The sequence below is a fragment of the Onychostoma macrolepis genome, chromosome 12, assembly GCF_012432095.1.
Source record: "Onychostoma macrolepis isolate SWU-2019 chromosome 12, ASM1243209v1, whole genome shotgun sequence".
Taxonomy (NCBI): Eukaryota; Metazoa; Chordata; class Actinopteri; order Cypriniformes; family Cyprinidae; genus Onychostoma; species Onychostoma macrolepis.
The window spans coordinates 12,268,053-12,288,225 of NC_081166.1; the positions used below are offsets into that span (position 1 = coordinate 12,268,053).

A 20,173-nucleotide genomic window follows, 5' to 3' on the forward strand; every position below is an offset into this window, starting at 1 on the left:
TTATCGAGTGCACTCATTCAATCCCATAATGCAATGCAATAATGAGTGTACCCTCAACGGCTAGAGAATACCCATAATTCACTATGAGAGTTGTGCCAAAATAATTAATACGTCTCGCCAGAAGATGGCGCCTGCAGAAGTATCATCCATCCAGTTTTACAAACCCCTTGTACAATTTGGGTAATATCATACAGGTATATATATATATAATTTATTTATTTATTTTTAAATTGATTATTAAATAGTTTAATTAAGTTTTATACATGCTAGATGCCATGACGGAGTTCAAGATACATTTTTTCATCCCTACAGGAGCTGCCAGTTTGCAAAGTTTTAAATAATTATTAAACAGATACAAGTACAAACTATATAAAAGCGGCAGCTCAGAGTTTGTTCCCTCAAATTTGTTCACTCGTTTTCATTCACTCATTTAATTGGACTATATTAGTGAACAGTGATTGAGGGAAATATGGGGGCGATTTCAAACACAGCTATAGATTTCCATTAGGTAGCCATGTTATTTGTACACCTGTTCAACTGTTCGTTTTTATGCAAATATCAGATCAGCCAATCACATGGCAGCAACTCAATGCATTCAGGCATGTAAGTGCAGTTGAGACGATCTGCTGAAGTTCAAACCGAGCATCAGAATGGAGAAGAAAGATTATTGAAGTGACTGTGAACGTGGTATGGTCCGCGGCTCATTGGAAATACGTGTCTCTATATACATTTCTGCAAAACTGAAAAAAGTACCTACAGTATATGTACAAATCACTGCAGTTTCCAGTTAAAATGAACACTAGAGGCAGTATAACTGACAAATTTTATTCCTTTTCACACAAAGTATGATTTACAGGTACAAAGGTTTGATTAATAAAGCCTAATTTTCACACAGTTACTTGCAGAATATTATGTTATGGCAATTTTAACATCCTGCGCGATATGAAAACTGATATTTTTGAACGTTTTGTCTTCACATATACAGCTTCATATGCATTAGTCTTCTAATTCAGTTTGCTCGGTAGCTCACGTGATACAAAACAGCTCAAATCCGCATGAGGAAGTTAAAATAGCATGGCTGAATCAACAAACGCGTTTTATATCACTTTTGCATTTATTAACACTATTGGGTAGGTTTAGGGTTGGGTTTGATGTAGGGGATATTTTCAACACGATAGAGCATTAACTTTTAGTGACACTCCCCGGATATTTGAATTCTGAACAGTCCCAAACCGTACCTTAAGCAGTGTAATAAAAACACAGCAATACGAACCTGTACCAGCGCAATAAAAATGTGTGTTTTAGCGCCACTTTTTGGACATGTTACTTTGAAACTGCCGTGAAACGTCCAGTAAGGTACGTAATTACGGTGTGGCAGAAATGTAGAGGCACATATTTTTTATGAGCCTGGGTTGGGTACGGTTGTTGGTGCATAATATTACAGAAACAGCTGATCTACTAACATAAGACAACTAATCCTATGGATAAAAAACACACAATAAAACACATTTATGGTGAGCCCTCCTCTCTATATAAGATATACAAGATGATCTTTTCAGAATGAATGACTGTGAGAGCCAAAAAACTTACCGTGATTGTGGGGGGAACAGATAAAGAGACCAGGTGACCCTCTCCCGACACCACTGAGGCTGCTTGTGCTCCAGCCAGCGGTAGAGACGAGCCTTCCGACTCTAAAAGACGGATGACCACATGAGATTATAGGACCAGTAAGTTAGTTTTGTTGGCAGAAGATATAGAAGTCCTCTTTCCTGTGATCTTATAACAGTGAATTGAATAGAAAAAAAAATCTGTAGATGTGTGTGATGAATCTATGGAAGGAACTGAAAATAACTGTAATAAATCAAGTGTAGCTTTTCTCACCAGGTTTCCTTCATCATCTGCATTGTCATCTTCGCTGTGGTGTTCATCTAGAGAAAGCTGCGTGGTGGCTGCAGATGGAGAACTCTTGCCGTTGCTGAGGAAGCTGGGCGGCCGGGCGCTGTGTATGCTGGCAGAACGATGCATGTATGGTACCTGCAGGGTGTCTGGAGGCAGATCAAACGAGCTACGTGTCTCCAGGGATTCCATGCGCCTGTGCCGAGGCCTCTGGCCCAGGGAGTCCGTCCTGGTGAGGGAGGCATCATCGCCCTCGGACAAGCCACCTCCGCCCCCGCTCTCTCCCGCATCTCCCTCATCAGAGCTGGACTGGCCATCGCCGGATAGTAAGGACCGGCGTTCGCCAGACTGGTGTTTCTGCCTCTTGAGGCTGGGGGCTCGGCCCAGGCTATTCCAGCTGGAGCGCCTGCTGTTCCAGCTACTGGCTGAACTCCAGGGGGCATTTGGGGAGCTCCGTACACTCGACTGCAGAGAGACAGATGGAATATGTTACTCTCAAATAAGATCTCATTGGCTAACTGTAAAACCTGTGTGCCAACGTTTTTGTCAAAATCACACAGAAATATACAACAAAAAATTAGAAGCCAAATGCACCACATGTGCTCATTATTCATATATTTAACATATTATAAATGTAAAAAATATATTTTATATTCTGAATTCTATAATTTATATTATATTATACTATATTCAGTTTTGGGGTAACGCATTACAAGTAACACAAGTTACGTTATCAGATTACTTTTTTAAGTAACTAGCACAGCAATGCATTACTTTTTAATTACAAGAAAATAACTGAGTTATTTTTTCATAAGTAACGGCAGTTACTTTATTTTCCTATTTATTGACTGACAGCTCCTCTGACAGCTCATCTCCTCTATGTTGAGAGAAATTGGGAGTAAGTGCTGAGGCGTTATGTGCGCTGTGTACAAGTGATGTTACTGTAGTTCTAGACTAAATGTGAACATGCATTTACTCATTTACTCACTTGCACAAAAACAGATTCAGCATTCCTCAAAATGAATAAAAACCGTGAAATGCAAACTCAGAATATGACGCAAACCTGAAATAATTAAATATGTTAAATAGCACAAATATCCTTCATGTATTTAATCCCATTTTATTATCCAATGTCTTTGCTGTTGACCTTCAATGATCCAATTCAACCGTACTAAGAAAAAATAACTTTAGATAAACATAACATTTGTGTTTCATTTTTTATTGCTGAAGAGTGATGAACTTTCTTCTCCTGCATCCTTTTCTTCATGCAATCCAGATTGGCAGCGCAGCAGAAAGTTTGTTTGAGCGTGAATTCACATTTCCTTCAGCCTGAGGGAACGAAAGGTCTTTTACATTTTCCAAAAATAGCAATATGAGAAAACAGATGAGAAAAGTAACGCAAAATTAATGCATCATATTACTTTCAATAAAAAGTAACTAAGTAACTCGATTAGTTACTTATTAGGGAGTAACACAATATTCTAATGCATTACTTTTAAAAGTAACTTTCCCCAACACTGATTATTATATTATAATTTATTATATTATATTACTAAGTGACCCTAAAAGTCTCACTTAATCACCTAATTAAGAGTAACAAAACTGATATGCATTATACAGCGCAAAAAAACAAAACAAAACAGTAGTTTGGACAACTTTCTGTATCAAGACAGAGAGAAAGGTAGCTACTGACTGGAGATTTGTCTTGGCCATTCGGATCCATGGAGACATTGCTGCCTCTACGGGACTCGTAGCTTAGCGCCGGATCTCCTCCTCCTGATATCTTAGGGATGGGCATGGGTGTTGCAGCCGTGTGAGTTATGAGGGGAGGGGTCAGGCTGCTCTTCAGATCCACATGGCCATTGATGGGCACAACTGCGAGCACAGAACAGAAGGGACAGGATAGTATGTTCAACATCACAACTGAAGCAACAAAACATGACAGACAGCTGAAAAATGTATTAGGAACCATTTCAAGCATGAATTTTTCAGGCAGGCTTTAATCTTCAAAAAGGATTGTGATGCATCATGTCAAAAAGACAAAAAATACAAAGTATAACCACATTGTTAGAAGGGTAAAAGGGTATCTGGGATTGCACACAAGTTAGTTCAAATTATAAGCGTGCACCTTATGTCTTTAATATTACAAAATTGCAGGCTTGTGTCCTATAAAACAATATCAGTATATATTAAATATAATAGATAGATAGATAGATAGATAGATAGATAGATAGATAGATAGATAGATAGATAGAAATAATAAAGATAATGACCACAAAAATTGTGAAAAAAGTTATCTTACAAACAAACAAATTAATAAATGAATATTTTTTATTTTTTTTTGGTGGACCAAGTGAATTTGTTGGCATGGCAAATAAAAATCTACTGGCCAGCAGGGGGAAAAAAATCATTTTTGTTGAGCCCTGAATATGCCATGTGCTTCCATGCAAACTATGTTCTGTGGATCTCACCAGATGATGCAGATAGATCCTTCTTATGCCCTGAAACATCCTCCAAGCTCTGTGCATAGAAATCCGCTTCAGAATCAGACTTTGAGGCATCTCCCTTTATCAAACGTGGAAGATATAAAAGATTAGTTACCAGGTTTAGATATTGCTGGGGATTAAAGAAGCATATTGCATATTGGTGAGGAACAGGCAGGTGGGTGAGGGTGTGGTCTCCCCCACCCCAGCCGGCCCTCAAAAAAGGCCAGAGGGTGACTGGTATCTAAGGGAGAGACATCCTGGTCGGGGTAATCCACAAAAACACAGTGCCGGCATGCATTTGACAAAACCAGGCTGCACGACCACTCTGAAACCACAAGTACTGGGTACTAAATATTAGTTAAATGTATCTTTGAGTGTATTTTTAAGCAGATGATCTCATGATCAGACCATCTGCTATATTAGCGTAAGTCACATCCACATGTGGGTGAATATGTGTGGTATTTTTTTTTTTTTTCTCGGCTCACTGGAGAAGCAGCACCAGAAGAGCGGGCACGTCCAATGATCAGGAGGGAGAAATAAACACTGCTATTTTTATCAGAGGGCTCATCACATTGTTTGGCCTGTATCCTCCTCATCCCCAGTCTTGGGCTAATCTTGGCTTCATGCCGAGAGTGTTTCAGTGTGGTCTAGCACAGAACTTCAACCCTGGGTGGTTTGTCAAAACAGACATCACTGTCTGAGGACATGTGATCACTCTCTCAGTTTGACCATTAGGGTGTCTATTTGTGGACCGACGGTAACTTAAATCAAATATGAGCAAGATCATAAAGGATGAATCTTTTTCCTTATCACGTGGTTACAGGATGTCAAACTCATTCATCTCAGCATACATTTACCATAGTACTTTACAGCACTAATGGTCAAAGAGAACACAGTGGAGAGAGACTATTCTGACAAACCTTGCACCTACGAACAATGCATCCCATTGGCTTCACTATTAACATCAAGCTAAATCAAAACTTTCTGAAAAAAGAAGGAAAAAAAAAAAAAAAAATCAATGCATTAGTAATGTGTAAATGGGTAAGTAAACAAAGCAAATTTGAGTCACATTGAAACCAGTGGGATCATTGCAACACTAGACACAGCACAATCGAACAGCAATTAATTCACATTATAACTACAACAAAAACAGGACTTTTCAATAGGGAATAACACAATATCTACATTACTAAGGCAACAAAAACAAAACTTGAAAGAGTTATGACACTGGAGTCGAGCTCTGTAAGTGAAGACAGGAGAGGGACTCCTTGCCCCTTCTCACCAACAGTGAAGAGTAAAACAAAACACAGCTGTGATAGGTTGAACAAGCGGAGAGGCACTACAAAGCATCCTCAGAAACAGGCCACCACCGTCTGCTGGGCACCAGGTGCAGTTAGCAGTTAGCTTAGCATAAGCACCCACTGTTACTCACTGCATGCTCAGAAATGAGCACTGTGGATGATGTGTCTGGATTGGACTTGACTATTCTCACTCCCACATGGCCTTTCTGAACAAAGAGATGTAGCAGAAACGTTACAAAACAATAGTATTTGCTAAACAAGCTCCCTGACTTTTTGACCTAAGCACTAGCAAAAAAGCTGTTAGCTATTATATTCTATGTAAAATCAATTAAAACCATTAAAAGCTTTATATTAGCAATAGTTTATATATTATATTAGCAATATTTTATATAGCTTTACATAGCAATAGTTCACCCTCATGTTTTTAAAAAATTTATATAATTTATTTTATTAAATAAAATATTATATTATATATACAGTGAGATGTTAATAGCCGCAACTAGATTTCAGGAACTGAATCCGTCCAGTTTATGAAAGAATCATTCCGTTTTGTAAAGTCAAGCAATTGAATCATTGAAAATATTTGACTCAAAAGAATGATTTGTTCACAATGTGTAAACAAATCATTCAGACCAGTTATATGAACTGAATCAGTTGATTCATTGAACAGATTAGACTCAAAAGAATGATTTGTTTACAAAAAAGATTTGTGAACAAATCAATTGAGACCAATTTTGTGAACTGAATCAATTGATTTATTGAAAATATTTGACTCAAATTAATGATTTTTTCACATGCCAGATTTATAAATAAATCGTTCAGACCATCTTTGCAAAATGCAAATTATTGAAAATATTGTACTCAAACAGATTTGTGAACAAATCATTCAAATCAGTTTTGGAAAGTGGATCAAACAATTCACTGAAAAGATCTGACTCAAAAAAAAAATTATTTATTTTTGAATCAGACATTGCTACCTTTCCAACCAGGTCTCATGAAAAAATGTTTTATGTTTTGATAAACTGGTGGCAAATTGGTGGTGATTTCATATGAATTCATATGAACTTACTCAATGTCCATCCCTAAACCTAATCCTCAGTGGGTTGTAAGCAGTACGAATTCATTCAAATTTGCTACTAAATTTTAAAATTCACACATTCCCATGAGAGTGTATTGTACGTTTCTTGTTAATGACAAGGTTTTCAAAGAATAACTGAATAATTTCAGTCTGAAATTTCAGAATTAAGCTTTGTTTGCCAGAACTGCTTTGGTCAGGTACAAGGTGTGAAAGAAAGTCTACCGGGGATGTACTGTCAATTAAGATGTTAAGGTTGCTGTGCAACTGCTGCTTAACAATCACAGATCTTAATTTGGGAATTCTACTGGGCTCGACCAACCTTGCTGATAGAGAGATTTTAGGCTTGTTTTGACGTGTTAATAGCCCCTGAGTAAGGACTAGCAGAGAGGTTTATGTAATTTGATTGTCAAGGTGAAGGACTGGAAGGTGTAAGAGGCAAGTTCAAACCCCATTGGTGCTCTGCATTTTATGGCCTTCCACTGCATGTGTCACCTAGCACAGCTGCATGAATGAAAACAAATACGGGATGTGATGTCCAGAACCACAAACAGACCGAGTCTTCTCAACAGGGTCAAGTGCTTCCACTCAGCTCTGGCTCACTGAATGGACTTTCTCGATCGCTGAGCTACTGAACTCAGCGGAGGGCTATTTGAACAAAACTTTAAGTCTAGTTAAATAAAAACTGATGATACCATGCAGAGCAATTCTACAAGATCAAATTAATTAAAGTAAAGAGGTATGAAGAGATGTATCCGCATATTAAACGATTTTGAGATCTATTCAAAAGGACTTCCCAGTTGCCTTATTTGCTTTTGCACAGCAGTCTGTCTGGCTTTGTCTGATTTCACTCAGGCTTTCCATAAGCCCAAACACATCCTTTCAGCCAGATAAAATAAAGCATGAGGCTCTACAAGGTTTGTACTCTGCCGCCAGGCATTGAGCAAGTGAACCTGAAGAAAGACTTTGAGTCAAGTCTGCTTCTACAAGAAACAATCACAAGTGACACTGTCCACAAACGCAGCGGTCCTCCTGGTTAGTCTCACTGGGTTACATCATGCGGAGTGCTACATACCCCTGAGTCTATAGGCAGCTGAATACAGCTCAGCTGGCCATGCAAATCTTCCCTCTTGGTTATTTCCTAAAGTGGATGCGTGTTAGGATTTTACCACACAGAGCGAAAAGGTAAGATAGAAGGGGGAAAAAGCACAGAAAGTGTTAGAAAATTGACAAAGACACATTATGAGAAATCGGACTCCCACATTTCACCAAACTTCATTTCTGTTGAAGAAAAAGCAATTTTGCATTTTGGGTGGAGTTTAGGCTGTAAGTATTCTCGATACAGTGGGTTTGTGTAGTTGTTGCCCGTATGCTCTTTTATTCTCTGAAATTGATGAACTCTTTTGTTTTTCTCTCTAGCTCCTCTAGATAACATGTATTGAATTTTTCCAATTGTGAATCTATCACAGTAAATCAGCGAATTACATCCAACGAAGGAATGCAATTGACAAATATTCTATGCATATAAAATTTGTGTTTTTCTTTTACTTCTACAAGCTAGTTGAATTACAAAAAAAGATCAGACTCTGCTTTGGGCCAAATTACAACTCTCTTTGGTGCACAACCCATTTATTAAGTTCGGAAATTCTTGGAAAATTATGTTCAACAAGAATAACAACACATTTAGTCATTTTATTGTTACTGCCTATAACAAGAACTAGAACATAAAATTTGACCACTCTTTCTTGGCATACAAGTCTAATGAGAGTTCTGAGCATGTCATGCAACAACTTGGCACCCTTTGTGCCTGCTTTGCTATCTTTTCAGAGGATTTCAGATGAGTATATTTATATGGGTCTAAAATTATGCACAATAATTATGTTATAACTTATTTAATAATAATAATAAAAGTAATAATGTAATGTAATGTAATATAATATTAGTTCTGTCAAACGATTAATCGCATTCAAAATAAAAGTTTGTGTTTACATAATATATGTGTGTACTGTGTATATTTATTATGTATATATACAGGTGCTGGTCATATAATTAGAATATCATCAAAAAGTTGATTTATTTCACTAATTCCATTCAAAAAGTGAAACTTGTATATTATATTCATTCATTACACACAGACTGATATATTTCAAATGTTTATTTCTTTTAATTTTGATGATTATAACTGACAACTAAGGAAAATCCCAAATTCAGTATCTCAGAAAATTAGAATATTGTGAAAAGGTTCAATATTGAAGACACCTGGTGCCACACTCTAATCAGCTAATTAACTCAAAACACCTGCAAGGGCCTTTAAATGGTCTCTCAGTCTAGTTCTGTAGGCTACACAATCATGGGGAAGACTGCTGACTTGACAGTTGTCCAAAAGATGACCATTGACACGTTGCACAAGGAGGGCAAGACACAAAAGGTCATTGCAAAAGAGGCTGGCTGTTCACAGAGCTCTGTGTCCAAGCACATTAATAGAGAGGCGAAGGGAAGGAAAAGATGTGGTAGAAAAAAGTGTACAAGCAATAGGGATAACCGCACCCTGGAGAGGATTGTGAAACAAAAGCCATTCAAAAATGTGGGGGAGATTCACAAAGAGTGGACTGCAGCTGGAGTCAGTGCTTCAAGAACCACTACGCACAGACGTATGCAAGACATGGGTTTCAGCTGTCGCATTCCTTGTGTCAAGCCACTCTTGCACAACAGACAGCATCAGAAGCGTCTCGCCTGGGCTAAAGACAAAAAGGACTGGACTGCTGCTGAGTGGTCCAAAGTTATGTTCTCTGATGAAAGTAAATTTTGCATTTCCTTTGGAAATCAGGGTCCCAGAGTCTGGAGGAAGAGAGGAGAGGCACACAATCCACGTTGCTTGAGGTCCAGTGTAAAGTTTCCACAGTCAGTGATGGTTTGGGGTGCCATGTCATCTGCTGGTGTTGGTCCACTGTGTTTCTGAGGTCCAAGGTCAACGCAGCCGTATACCAGGAAGTTTTAGAGCACTTCATGCTTCCTGCTGCTGACCAACTTTATGGAGATGCGGATTTCATTTTCCAACAGGACTTGGCACCTGCACACAGTGCCAAAGCAACCAGTATCTGGTTTAAGGACCATGGTATCCCTGTTCTTAATTGGCCAGCAGACTCGCCTGACCTTAACCCCATAGAAAGACAAAAAGGACTGGGGTATTGTGAAGAGGAAGATGCGATATGCCAGACCCAACAATGCAGAAGAGCTGAAGGCCACTATCAGAGCAACCTGGGCTCTCATAACACCTGAGCAGTGCCACAGACTGATCGACTCCATGCCACGCCGCATTGCTGCAGTAATTCAGGCAAAAGGAGCCCCAACTAAGTATTGAGTGCTGTACATGCTCATACTTTTCATGTTCATACTTTTCAGTTGGCCAAGATTTCTAAAAAATCCTTTCTTTGTATTGGTCTTAAGTAATATTCCAATTTTCTGAGATACTGCATTTGGGATTTTCCTTAGTTGTCAGTTATAATCATCAAAATTAAAAGAAATAAACATTTTAAATATATCAGTCTGTGTGTAATGAATGAATATAATATACAAGTTTCACTTTTTGAATGGAATTAGTGAAATAAATCAACTTTTTGATGATATTCTAATTATATGACCAGCACCTGTAAATACACACACATGCACGTTTATATTTAAGATGAATGTTATGTTTATATATTAAATATTTATATATAATATAAATTATATAAATATATGCATGTAAATATATGTAAATATTTTCAAAATGTATACGTGCATGTGTGTGTATTTATATACAAAATATACCGAAAGACTGAAAATTCAGCTTTGCCATCACAAGGAATAAATTACATTTTAAAATGTATTAAAATACAAAACAGTTGTTTTAATAATATTTATTAATAATAATAATATTACTGTTTTTACAGTATTTGATCAAATAAATGCTTTGTGAAGGTGTCTGTGCAAAGATGGATACAAAAAAAAATAAAATCCAGCTTATAACTAATAAAGTCGACCATTGAACATGCTGATATACAGACTAACATGCTAGTCCAACCGAGACTACCTGTTTACAGCAGTGCGATTACATGAAGCTTCAGTGGATGGGACATTATGCTGTTGAAGGGACATTCATACCGGCCCTTGATCTCTTTACTTCACACGCGTCATTCAGCCACCGGTTTCCCCAGCAACCCTGACGCACTGAAAAGTTCGACCAACTAAAAATAAACACCATGTTTGCAGAAAACGATGTAAGGTTAAAATATTAAGCCAGCAGTGTTTGTCAGTTGTAGGGGAGAGCGGGAGAACACAGTACCCTGGCATTCCCATTGGCATCAGATCAGTTGGGAAGAGATTATAATATCTGATGCACTTAGCAAAGGTAACGGCAGATAGGGGTCAGTTGAGTGTGGGCTATCCTCTTATTTAAGACTAGAGAATTTATTTTGAAGGCTTCTGAGCAATATAATTTCCTCTAAACTGCCATGATGCAGTATGAAAGCTATTTCTGTCTGGCAGGCAGGCACAGGAGAGGCACTCTCATCTTTTAGAGAGGGGAAAAAGAAACAAAAAAAAAACAACAAAGAACTGAGCTCCGTCCAGATAATACTAAAACTCCAGAACTTTCCTATTATGCAAATTAATATGAATGACAAACCAATTTTCAATTACGTGTTTTGTTGCTCTTTTTGTTGCTCTAATGAGGTGTTACAGAAACAGCACTTTATTATTTTTGATTCATCTGTTTGTTATTCTAACAATGATTTTGCTCAATTGAACAATCGATCAAAATCTAGAGATACTTTTTTCATTAAAAGTTTACGAATCTTCTGAATCCACCAAGTGAGCAGAGTTCAAAACAAACGAGTTGTCAAGTCTTAGATTTACAGTAACATTTATCATGAGATAAACTGTTTTACATCCACTAGAATGCCAAACAACAAGACTGCATGTGAAAATTGTATTTCAAAACTTGATCATACCTCGATCTACCATAAAAATAAAGGTAATCAAATCAGATTTTTTTGTACCGTATTCACACGCCAACTTGCGTGATTCGGTTCGCCTTTTTCCAAAGAGACAGTAATAAAACAACCCCTCCACCCAAAATGATACATAGGTATAACATTTATATCTCTGATTTATCTTGAGCCTGGCCATTTTTGTATGCGTGTCTGTCTTTCTGTCAGAGAAGAATGGCTGCTATGCATTGGGAGATAAGTTGTCTCATAAGATCATGGAAAAAGAAGCCGATAAAGAAAAAGAATGAAGGAAGGAGGATCAGAAGGAGTGCTCATGAGTGTGGAGTAGGTACTATTATACACAGAACAAGAAACTCTTCACTTCTAGTTGAATAAATAATACAACACAGTGTCCTAACCAGGCACAATGCGACAAAGCAACAAGTGTCTGTCCTAACCAGCTTTGACAATGACTTTGTCATTGCTTCTGTACTTCTATGGTGCAAAGCCCCAATTCAGTTTACTTGGCGGCCATCTTGGAAATGCTCCCAGTCAGCTATTTTTTAAGTGCATCTGCTATCTACTTGAATGAGAAAGACAGCAAGACTTTTTTTTCTCAAGATGATGCATCAAAACCACATTTCACATCAACAATAAATCTGACAAAAACAGTATCACACACTTTTTTTTTTTTTTAGCTCAAATTATGTTAAAAAAAATTATAGTTCTTTCACAAATTCTCACATACTCTACACCAGGGTTCCTCAAATCTTTCCCTGGAGGGCCAATCTGCTGCAGAGTTTAGCTCCAACCCTGATCAAACTCACCTACCTGTGATTTTCTAATGATCTTGAAGACTCTGATTAGCATGCTCAGGTGTGTTTGATTAGGGTTAAAGCTAAACTCTGCAGAAGTGGGCCAGATTTGAGGATGCCCGCTCTACACTATGTTGTATGTCCATACCACAACTATATCGATAAAGACACAGAAGAACAATACTTCTGGAATCACTTTCAGAATGAATTTTTCCAGCTAATGAATGGTAAAAGCGCCAACAGTTAATCAGAATCAATCTTTAAAGAGAATTCTGTCATTTATTACACACCCTTATGTCATTCTAAACCCATAAGACCTTCGTTCATCTTCGGAACACAAATTAAGATATTTTTGATGAAATCCGAGAGCTTTCTGACCCTCCATAGACTGACACGTTCAAGGCCCAAAAAGGTAGTAAGAACATCATCCATGTGACATCAGTGGTTCATCCTTAATTTTATGAAGCTACGAGAATAAAAAAAACTAACAAATTTATTCAACAATTTCTTCTGTTCCGTGTCAGTCTTCAACATGCGTTCTCATGGTACTCTCGTGAATGCGTGGCCATTTACACGAAAGAGAAGAAATTGTTGAATAAAGTCATTATTTTTGCATCAAGCTACGTTTTTTTTCCATAGCTTCATGAAATTACGGTTGAACCACTTTTGTCACATGGACTATTTTAACGATGTTCTTACTACCTTTCTGGGCCTTGAGCATGGTAGTTGTGTTGCTATCTAGGGTCAGAAAGCTCTTGGATTTCATCAATAATATCTCATTTTTGGGTGAACTGTCCCTTTAAAGAGCTTGAGCATTTTATAGGGGCAGATAACATAACTTCAGTGTGTGCTTATAATAAACACAATACAACCACATGGTGGTGTGGACACTAGTATATAGTTTATAGTTATAGTATATAGTTTATATATCTTTATAGTAGGGGTGGCACGGTACATGTATTCGTACCGAACCGTCACGGTACAGGCATCTCGGTTCGGTGCATGAGGTCTTACAACGAATACAGGCAATTCACCCCCAATCCAGAAGGGGGCGCCCACAGTAATGCAACGCTGTTTCATAACCGTCAGCAGAAGAACAGCAAATGCAGAGTTGTGCACTTGAAAACAAAGCCCCCTAGACAGTGACCATGTGCTGATTCTGAACGCGTCTCTCACGTAGACTGACAAAGGAGTATACTTTAAAGGCTTGCGCACTCAACTGTTTGCGAAATGGGGCTTTGTGCTGGTGTATCCTACCGCTCTCATTAGTCACAAATCCAAATATTCCATAATATTTCCATATTTGCGATGTAACGTATCTGAATGCTAAACTATTATTTATTATATAAATTATAGGCTTTGTAACGTTACTTCAGTCGTGTTCCAACGGTGACACAGAGGCAGGCGCGCTGATGTTTGGTTCACTGTATTTTATTTTGATAAAGTACCAACTGTGCTGTCAGGTTAGCAATGCTGGAACTGATTGGTTTTTTGTTGTTGTTTGTGTGTGTGTGTGTGTGTGTGTGTGTGCGTGCACGCTCCGGAGCAATCACTTCAGCTGTTTCCTTATACCAGCAGAATCAACTTTAAACACTAATTGTCTTATTAATAATCACTGTATAAAGGACTGCTTTTATTTGTGTACACTCACAATGAAAACAAAATAGATTTTATATATATATATATATATATATATATATATATATATATATATATATATATATATATATATATATATATATATAACATGTAATAATATTTAGTATTTTCACATCTAGATGGAATTTTTTTAATTTGCACAATTGTCTGTTAAAAATAAATGAAAAGAAACTGAGCATAGTAGATTTCTTTTTTCCCCCCTGTCGTACCAAATTCGTATCGAACCGTGCCCCCTGAACCGAGGTACGTACCGATGGTGACATCTGTGTACCATGCCATCCCTACTTTATAGTTAGCGTTCTTGGAGTAAATAGGCCTTTATTTGGAATTTTCAGTGTGAACACACTACATGCACTATTTGTACTACAAAACACCCCAGAAGAGTGCATAACTATGTGAATTGGGACATACCTAATGTTTTTATAAAGTGAATTTTAGCATAAATAAATTAATAAAAATCATAAAGGTGAAAGGCAAAACTTGCCCACACTGATGCGCTTTTATGCATAATGATTTCTCACATTCTTAACAGTTGCTAAATTCAGAATAGCATACTATTTTTACTTTTTCTGCCATAGAAGTATTATGCTAGTATGCTACTCCAAAAATCAGCAAGTGTCTTTTCTATATTGTGTTGTGCTACGCAGCCCTGCCCACACGAAAATCACTGGACCAAAATCACTCCTCACATATATTAAACATCAAAAAAGGATGAGAAGAGATTGATAAGTTAGTTTTATGCGACAACTTGTATGACAAATCCTTCAAGTTCAATCCTTCAAGTACCTTAATGAAAACCATAAAAAATATGAGGTACGTGTTTTTAGTTTCACGCTCCTCAGCTGTGGAGTTGAGTGTGAGAAAGAAAGCAAACAGATTGGCTGTGATTTTGTTGCGTCAAGCGGCATTTTCGCTTTCAGCCTGGACAGAAAAATTGCTTTTCACTTGAATCTTGTCACGTTGTGCCTGTTTAGGACATAGTGTTAGATGAAGGGGACAGGAGAGAGCTAGTGGAGAAAGAGAAAGAGAAGAGAGAAGAAAGATATGGTGTTGGAATATGTGCTAGACTCTAAAGGACAAAAAAGCGAAGACAGACTGTGAAGTGAAGACAAAAAAAAGAGGATGAAAATGTAGAGGCTAAGTTGGAGACTGGCTTTACCTCAGTTTGGAATCCTTCCACTAAGATAGCCACCAACAGGTTGAACAGGACATAGTTTCCAAAAGTCATGAGGGCGATGAAGTACAGAGCAGCCACAGGAGAAGTGGAGGCCATCCCATTATACAGTACCTTATTCCAGTCCTCCTGAGTCAAGATCTGATGTACAAGCAACAAATATAATTAAACTGCCATTTATACTTATGTTCAAAATTTTGGGGTCGGAAAGATTTTTTATGTTTATGGAAAAAAAGGCTGTATTTATTTGATCATTTGTTTTTGTTGGTTTTTTTTTTGTTTTTTTTTGTTGTTTTTTTTAATAGAAAGTTCATCAAGGAAACCAAATTTATATAAAATAGAAATAATTTGTAACATTATAAATGGGTAACACTTTATAATAAGGTCCCATTAGTTAACATTATTTAATTCATAAACATTAATTAACAATGAGCTATACATTTATTACAGTATTTATTCATCTTTGTTAACATTAGTTATTAATAGAAATACAACTTTTTATTATTAGTTCATGTTAGCTCAGGTCCATTAAATAAGATTAACAGATACACCTTTTTATTTTAATATTATATAAGAAAATGCTGAAATTAATATGATCTATGATTAATAAATGCTTTAGAAGATGTTAGTTTATGTTAAATAATCTAGTTAATTTATGTTGACAAATACCTGTAAATGTCTTTACTGTTTTTTTTTTTTGTTGTTGTTGTTTTTACAATTTATTGCAATCTTGCTAAATGAAAGTATTAATTTCTTAAAAAATATAAAATAATAAAAAAATCTTGCTGCCCCAAACTTTTGAACTGTAGTGAACATTTGCATGAAACATGCCTCATTTGACCATCTGTTATTAATTGAGATCACAAAACATGTTTCTATCTGTATTTTGTGCTGTGCACTTATGACCGGATCACTTAAGATAGATGTTAAGATGCCTGATTGAAATTGCAGCTTGTGTATCATGTAGGAATCTTGCCTGAAAAACTGTAACAATGGCCCACAGTAACGAGTCAAAGTTCTTGCGGTCAGGAAGTGTGTCTCCATCTCTCTCAGAGCCGAATTTACATCCAAAAAGGTGCATGCCTAGAATACTGTAAAACAAAATCACACACAAAAAAAAAGTTAAAATGTAAAATAAATGGACTGAATATACATTACACTCAATTTGCACAAAATTATATCTCATCTTGCCTGAAAATGAATATGAAAAGCATAAGCAGCATGCAGAAGGTGGCAACATTGTCCATGGTCTTCATCAGGACCACCAGCTGCCTCTGCAGGGCCGGCATGAAGCGGACCAGCTTCAACACCCGCATGAGTCTGAAGGTCCTCAGCACCGATAAACCTCCTCCCTGCTGACCAACAATCTCCCAGACGCTGTCAACACATATAAAAACACACATCTGACTATCTGACAGAATGCACAAGGAGGACAATGTGAAAACAAATCCCAGCTACCATAGTTACCCTTTCATTCCTAAGGGGAAAATGCAATAGAGTGGGTTATTTTTTGCAAGAAAAACATTCTAAAATGTTTTGGTGTGGTTTGTTGCATTTCAAACAAAGCAAAAAAATCTCACCAGCCAATTGAATAAAAGAAGCTAAAATAAGCAATTCAGCAACAAGATGATTAGAGACGACTGTGGAATCCCACAGCAAATAACGACAGCAAATAAATGATATATTTAAATAGATAAGTTATTTTAAATTGTAGTAATATTAAACATTTTTGTCATTTTTGAACAAATAAATGTAGCTTCATTTAGACCCATTTCAATTATATTAAAATAATCTTGAACCCGAACCTTTGAACTTTAGTGTATCGCAATACACTATTTTAATAAATTAATAATTGATAATTAAAATGACTTTATTTACTTAATTAAAATACTTTATTTATTTTATTTTATTTTTTTGAATATTTTTATCTTGTTATATCCATTTTTGTTCATTTAAAGGGGTCATATGATGTTGCTAATAAGAACGTTATTTTGTGTATTTGGTGTAATGCAATTTTGGTGTAATTACGTGGTTCGAGGTTCAAAAAACATTATTTTCCACATACTGTACAATATTGTTGCTCCTTTATGGTCCGCCTTTCTGAACGTGCTGATTTTTACAAAGTTCATCATTCGGAGAAGCGAGGTGTGCTCTGATTGACCAGCTATCCAGTGCGTTGTGATTGGCCGAATACCTCAAGCGTGTGACGGAAATGTTACACCCCTTACCATGTTGTGATTCCGTGTCCCAGCGCGATTACACAAAAACAATAAAACCCACTATAAGCGAGGCATTTGTTGCATTCAGTGAGGACATAATTGCTGATTATAATGACTCATATGGACTTTTTACGCATTGCGCCGCATAAACATAACACCATGTCTGCATTTGTGATCATAGAAATGCCAAACAAGCACTACTCTACACTGCTCAAAACTCGCGTTTGAATAGTCAGAAGCAAATTCTTTAAATATCAAAACATACTTACAGGCTGCAAGTCAGAAGCGCCAGACTGTCCCTGCGACGTTGGAATTGCCCCACTTTATAGTGTTCACAGCCATTCATAGTGTTCACATTGTAGGCTACTCTCTCCCAGGATCAGGAAACAGCCCTCCGTAAAATGCGCTGCACACACTCGAATATTTGCGTTGTACTGTTCTGGAACAGTGTTGTAAATATAACTTAAGCACTGATTTCTAGTTGTGTACTCATTTGGAAGGCCAAACAAAGTACTTTCGCTTTCACAATGAAACACACAGCGTCTCCACGACATGGCGGCAGCAGCAACAATACTACAGCGAGAATAAAAGTTACATCTTCTTTTATTGCGTATATGTTTGGGCAGTGTTATGCAAATCTTCCCACACCGTGACGTAGACGTGGGGGCATGTTTGAATGAGCCATTTTAGGAGGGCGTGGCAGAGTCTTAACTTTTATAAAGAATATCTCTTTGGGTTTGAGGCTTTAATCTTTGCAACTTTACAGATCTTATACAGCGGGTAAAATAAGTATTGAACACGTCACCATTTTTCTTGGTAAATATATTTCTAAAGGTGCTGATGACATGAAATTTTCACCAGATGTCAGTAACAACCCAAGTAATCCATACATACAAAGAGAACAATACAAATAAGTTCAGAAATTAAGTTCTGTGTAATAAAATGGAATGACCCAGGGAAGAAGTATTGAACATGCTTACTGAAATTTATTTAATACTTTGTACAAAAGCCTTTGTTGGTAATGACAGCTTCAAGACGTCTCCTGTATGGAGAAACTAGTCGTATGCATTGCTCAGGTGTGATTTTGGCTCATTTTTCCACACAAACAGTCTTCAAATCTTGAAGGTTCTGTGGGCCTCTTCTATGAACTCTGATCTGTAGTTCTTTCCATAGATTTTCTATTGGATTCAAGTCAGGTGATTTGCTGGCCGTTCTAGCAGCTTTACTTTCTTTCTTTGAAACCAATTGAGAGTTTCCTTGGCTGTGTGTTTGGGATCATGGTTTCGCTGAAATGTCCACCCTCATTTCATCTTCATCATCCTGGTAGATGGCAGCAGATTTTTATCAAGAATATCTCAGTACATTTTTCCATTCATCCTTCCTTCAATTATATGAATTTTGTCAGTGCTACACCATGATGTTTTGGGGTGATGTGCAGTGCCATTTGACCTCTAAACACGCCATCCAAAGAGTAAAATTTTTGTCTCATCTGATCAGACTATATTCTCCCAGTATTTCACAGGCTTGTCTAAATGTTGTGCAGCAAACTTTAAACGAGCTTCAACATGCTTTTTCTTCAGCAATAGAGCCTTGCGTTGTGAGCGTGCATACAGGCCACGGCGGTTGAGTGCATTACTTAGTTTTCTTTGAAACAATTGTACATGCTAATTCCAGGTCTTTCTGAAGCTCTCCACAAGTGGTCATTGGCTCTTGGACAACACTTCTGATAGTTATTTTCACTCCTCTGTCAGAAATCTTGCGAGGAGCACCTGGTCGTGTCCAGTTTATGGTGAAATTATGTTCTTTCCACTTCCGGATTATGGCCCCAACAGTGCTCACTGGAACACTCAGAAGTATAGAAATCCTTCTGTAACCAATGCCATCAGTATGTTTTACAACAATAAGTCTTGAGAAAGCTCTTTGCTTTTACCCATCATGAAATGTTTCTTGTGTGACACGCTGGTCATGAGACACCTTTTTATAGGCCTTTTTGGGACTGAACCAACTAATATTAATTTCCACTGACAAGGGGCAGGATTGCTTTCTAATTTCTTATAGATTTCAGCTGGTGTCTTGGCTTTCCATGCCTTTTTGCAACTTCCTTTCCTCATGTGTTTAATACTTTTTCCCTGTCTCATTCCACTTTATTACACATAACTTAATTTCTGAACTTATTAGTTTTGCTTTCTTTGTATGTATGGATTACTTGGGTTGTTACCGACATCTGGTGAAAATTTCATGTCATCAGTACCTTTAGAAATATATTTACTGAGAAAAATGGTTACGTGTTACCATTATAAATTACTTATTTTATCCGCTGTATATGCACAAACAGCTTGTTACAACTCCAAAGACAAAGGAAAACATGAAATTGTATCATATGACCCCTTCATATGACATAAGCTGCTTGTTTTATGTTGTTTTTTTTTATTTTTATATTCTTTATATTAAAAAACTTGACGAATATAAACAAAAAATAAAACAAAAGATAATTATTAAATATAAAAAAAATATATTTAAAAAGCCTTAAAGTGAAATTAATCATTAAAATAATACTTTAGTATTTTTATGTATTTTA

General features: G+C 36.9%; 1 protein-coding gene across 1 annotated transcript in view; it reads right to left on the minus strand.

The window, feature by feature from the left end:
* The window catches only part of cacna1g (calcium channel, voltage-dependent, T type, alpha 1G subunit), a 241,173-nt gene that overhangs the window by 74,749 nt on the left and 146,251 nt on the right, over positions 1-20,173 (minus strand). The window contains exons 12-20 of the mRNA XM_058793083.1: positions 16,568-16,753; positions 16,353-16,467; positions 15,362-15,517; positions 7,834-7,899; positions 5,815-5,889; positions 4,368-4,461; positions 3,590-3,771; positions 1,882-2,361; positions 1,591-1,691 (exon numbers count right to left, since the gene is read on the minus strand). Coding sequence (XP_058649066.1) covers positions 1,591-1,691; positions 1,882-2,361; positions 3,590-3,771; positions 4,368-4,461; positions 5,815-5,889; positions 7,834-7,899; positions 15,362-15,517; positions 16,353-16,467; positions 16,568-16,753 — 1,455 coding nt within the window. The remainder of the gene's footprint in view (positions 1-1,590; positions 1,692-1,881; positions 2,362-3,589; positions 3,772-4,367; positions 4,462-5,814; positions 5,890-7,833; positions 7,900-15,361; positions 15,518-16,352; positions 16,468-16,567; positions 16,754-20,173) is intronic.